General features: G+C 41.0%; 1 protein-coding gene across 1 annotated transcript in view; it reads left to right on the top strand.

Annotated features, from left to right (window-relative positions):
- BRINP1 (bone morphogenetic protein/retinoic acid inducible neural-specific 1) overlaps window positions 1-4,716 on the top strand; it is a 205,145-nt gene that overhangs the window by 128,562 nt on the left and 71,867 nt on the right. The window contains exons 3-5 of the mRNA XM_008577867.1: window positions 1,712-1,910; window positions 2,791-2,834; window positions 4,606-4,634. Of these exons, the coding sequence (XP_008576089.1) occupies window positions 1,712-1,910; window positions 2,791-2,834; window positions 4,606-4,634 (272 nt within the window). The remainder of the gene's footprint in view (window positions 1-1,711; window positions 1,911-2,790; window positions 2,835-4,605; window positions 4,635-4,716) is intronic.

Below are 4,716 nucleotides of genomic sequence, written 5' to 3'. Positions count from 1 at the left end.
GACTTAAGGACCTCTGATGTACAAGGTACTGAGTTGACTTAGCATTTGAACTTTGTTAAGAATCATGAACAGAGATTCCTCAAGCAGACACAGACCATAAGTTCTAAGGCTTGCAAATGTATCCTAGTTATTAAAGCTCTTTTGAGACCCTGTTTCCTGGAAACCCTGGGGTCAGACTTCACCACTAAATTACCAAGGAATATTCCTGCCTGATTCTCACCCTGTTCCACGTTTTCTTGCCCACGCCCCTTCCTTTATTCATCTCTCCCATCCTGTGGCAGGAGACAGAGACTTTTTCATTAAACTGTGATTCCCATCATTTATCTAGGTTGACCTTACAGCCCTTGGTTGACCTTACAGCCCTCTTGGCTACTCTGTTTGTCTCAAGGGAACGAAAACATGTCGGAGAGCAGGTTATTTCGGGGAAGCTGCATCTTTGGTAGGAATGATCGTTATCTAAGCAAAAGTAACCTGAACTAAGTCCCTTTACATTTCTACCTGTACTCAGTTTGCATGCTATATACATGTTCACCCTCTATGATCTTTTAATGACTTACATGAACCTGTCTGGGAATGTGTGAGGAAATAAAGTTATAAAACAATATTTCACATTAGATTCGTGCCTTGTAGCTTCCAAAAGTATTTTCACACCCTATGTTTCATGCAATCCTTGTACAAGCAGTGGGGAATAAATAATAATATTAGTTTAATTTTATAGATGAAGAAATGTAGGTCCAGTGAGGGGACATAGTTCGCCCAAGATGGCATCACATAATTTGCTAGTGGTAGAGCAAGACTCGAACTCCTAAGTTCAGTGCTCTTTGGTCCTGATCTACTCTATCATTAGTGAAAGAAAAAATGGAAATTCCCCTGCATAGCTTAATTCTTCTAAATACCAGTTGCTCAATAAATGCATGTTAAAACTTTGGATTAAAGGGAGCTTTGGGCTCAATATTTTTGAATTGTCTTAGAACAGGTCCCACGTTGCTCTGTGCCTTAGATTCTGTTTATTGTTATATAGCCAGCCTTCCGTTCTTCTGTCCTTCCTTCCTTCCCTTCATATGCATATTTATTCATTCATCTAGCATTACTATGAATCCTGACATGTAACAGGCACTGAGCTGTTTACAGGAGGGTCCAGGAGTACCTAAGAAGTTTCCATCTCTGTGGTATGGTTCATAGCCCGGTGAGAGAGATGGATAAGCAACCAGAGAACATTGTAGAACTAGTCCTGTGATAGGTGTCAGAGGTGGATAATGATTCCCTGTCCCAGGGCTAGTGTGATAATTAGATAAGAAATTAGGTATGATATTCTTGTGGAATATAAAATGTCATAGCAACCATCATCACCATCATCATCATTATTATTATCAGATTATTATTATTATTCTTTCTTTTTCCTCAGTCTCTCCACCCATAACCTAGTAAAAGTGACTCCTGATTCTTGCCTTCCTGATACTCTGTAAGCAATTTGAGGGCATGACTGTGTCGATCTGGTTCAGTATCCCAGTTATGAGAATAGTACTCAATAAATATTTGTTGGCTGAAGAGGATTGAAAGCTCTAGAACAAAGTACCACTCGACGAGTATAAAAAGTAACTGTAGACACTCTCTCACCTAAGGAGAGGTGCCTGGATGGGATGGCTGGGTGGACTTTGGTTTGAGGACAGAGGTGGTAAGTTGAGGAGTGTCACTCATGTCTCTTGCCCAGGGAGTTTGCCCGTTGGAAGGTGAGGAACACAGCCATCGAGAGGAGAGATCTGGTCCGTCATCCAGTGCCCCTCATGCCGGAGTTTCAAAGGAGCATCCGCCTGCTTGGCAGGAGACCCACCACTCAGCAGTTCATCGATACCATCATCAAAAAGTACGGCACCCACCTCCTCATCTCTGCCACCTTGGGAGGTAGGTCAGCAGCCACTGGGTCACAGCCCTCCTATGACTTTGGGTCTGGGATGGAAGAGAGAGTGGGATGCCCTGAGAACAAAGCCTTCTCAGCCTCTCTTCCATCCCACATCACTCAGAAGTGTATTTTGCCAGATAAGCCAAATTATCTTGGTTGTTGTGGTCATATCTAAGCAGATGATTCAGTTCTATGGGACAGTCTAATTTGAGAGTTTACTAACTTTTGTGGAAATATGGCTTAACCTCGGAATTGGCTCAGTTCATTAGGAATGTTGTACCTGATTATTGTCTCAGTTCCTTTGGCATGTGGTCTGATCTAGAGAAATAATCAAATTTCAGGTGTTGTTTAGGGAATTGCCTTTGTTTATTTAAGTCTACTTTAGGGATTGATCACTTGAGGTTATCATTGTACAAAAGGACTACCATTTATATCTGCTGGGACTAGGTAAATAGAAAAGCTGACTAATTGCTCCACCCAGCTCACCCTTACCCATCCCTTCCCACAGGTCCAATCAATCTTTGAGGGCATAAGGGCTGGATAAAGGTGAGAAAATAAATGCAGAGAAAATGGGAAATGGTATAGACTAATGCATTTCGATGCTTATGGGTCCTACCTGAATGTGTCATTTGATATCATGAGCTACAACTGGTTTTCCACCCCAACAACTGGGTCCTCTGATCTTTAAGAAAGCCCCTTTGGTGGTAGAACACCATGCCACTTGCTCATAGAGGTGCTAAGGTACATTTTGATATGACCCATGCCAGCTAAAAGAGCTTGGTGTATTGACAGAGGCTGGGTGGACTGAGGTGTAATTATAACAGGGGATTGTCTTCTTCAGAGGAGGGTTGAGCATTACAAACTGGTGTGGCCATACCAATTTCATGGAGGAAGTGGCGGTTTGGCTTGACAGGAGCAGGTTAGATAAAGGGAGGTGGCAGAACTTTCTAGGCTTAGCATACAGTGAAGATTTTGAGAAAGAGCAGATCAATAATTTGATAAAGTAGTAAATGGGGGTAGAGAGATTTGTTAGACAAATTCATTCATTCTTACAATAATATTAGCCACTGCTTAGTAAGCATTTGCCACATAGCAAGTGTTGTATGTTGTCTTTAGACCTCAGAATTCCAAGTTAAGTCATATTACGTCCATTACACAGATAAAGAAGCTGAGACCCAGAAGAGGGATAGCTAGTAGGTGGCAAAGAAGTCTAAGTTGTTAACTTAGGGTGTTATATCCACAGAGTCTGAATTATTTTTTTCAATCCAACATCAGTCATCTCTTTAACCAACTCACTCATTCACCAACCCCTCCAAATGCTCCAACAACCAACCAACCAGCATGTATTTGTTGCCTATGGTTAGTCAAATATTAAGTAGGGCTTTAAATGTTAAATCATTAATATGCATTCTATTCTATTATAAAGTGAAAATGGATTTATTTCTACATTGAGTGTGGCATTAACATGTACCTTTACCTTTTAATGTCTCCCACTTCTCATTTTACTTGGAAGAAAAAAAAAAAAAGTCCTGTGATCAATTCAATCCCTCCATTAAAAACTGTACTCTGGTCCGAGTTCTTATTTTTTATTTTTATTTTTTTCCTTTTTGTCTTTTTTTCGTGACTGGCAACGGATCGCAACCCTCAGTGTCGNTCTGTATGTGGGATCCGAACCCTCGGCGGGAGGGCCGCCACACTCCCAAGCGGCGCACTGTTGCAGTGCGCCACCGGGCCGGCCCCCGAGTTCTTAGAAATTGCAAGTAACAAAGACCTTTCTTTCTTTATGAAATATATTTTTAATTTCTCCAAGGCGAGGTAGTGAATTATTCACAGAGCCTTGTTCCTCTCCTGTTTTTACAAAACAACATTTAAAAATATGCAAAGCTTTGGATTGAGATTCAGTGTTGGAGAGCAGGTCCTAAATGTTCCCTCAGCCCTCAACGTGGAGGAGTGGAGAGAGGGAAAGTGGAAGAGACTTACTGTTGATTGAACACTACATGCCAGAAGCTGAAAGAAGTCCTTCTTACAACAGCATTTCATTCATTCATTCATAGAAAAGTATTTCTTAAGGGCCTCTTCATGCAATGTGAGAGAAGGGACGTGGGAGGTTGTAGTGAATGGAAGAGCAGGCTCTGTGCTTTGATTCCCTGGGGTCCAGTCCTGCCTCTTGCTCTGCACCAGCTTAGTGTCACCTTGGTGAGTAACTCAATCCCCTAAGTTTCAGTTTCCTCCTTTATAACTAGTCATAATAATAGCACTTCCTTCATGCATATTGTGAGAATTAATTAAAATGATGCATCAAAAGTGTTTAGCATGGAGTCTTGAACCTACCAAATTGTTATTATTGTTATTAAGATTATTGTTGTTATTATTTAATGGGGCTAATGAGCTTGGGAACCCAGGATCTGATCCCAATCCTGCCACTCACTTGTTGAGAGGGAAACATTGAAAAACCATTTTCCAATCTGGATATCAGTTTCCTGCATCAATGTGCAAGGAGGTGCAGAAAATGCTATTCACTGTAATTGTTTTCTAAGAACACTGCATTAGTTGAGAAGAAACTCTTTGATAAACCCTTTGAGGTGTCAGGTAAGTTTCTAAGGGCATAATAAAACAACAAAAGATGATTCCTAAACTATCACATATGGGACTTGGAAATGCATTTGTTTGGCTCTTTAGGGAAGGGTAAGATGAAGGAAACATAGTGGGAATGAGGAAGTGAAGCCAGTGGAAGGGCTGACAGCTAAGACATTTCTATGGGATCTTCAAATTTTTGATGAATTTATTAAACTCATAAAATACTTGGTAGGAATGAT

Source organism: Galeopterus variegatus, unplaced genomic scaffold, assembly GCF_000696425.1.
Source record: "Galeopterus variegatus unplaced genomic scaffold, G_variegatus-3.0.2 Scaffold1593, whole genome shotgun sequence".
NCBI lineage: Eukaryota > Metazoa > Chordata > Mammalia > Dermoptera > Cynocephalidae > Galeopterus > Galeopterus variegatus.
This window is presented reverse-complemented; position numbering and strand designations above follow the sequence as displayed.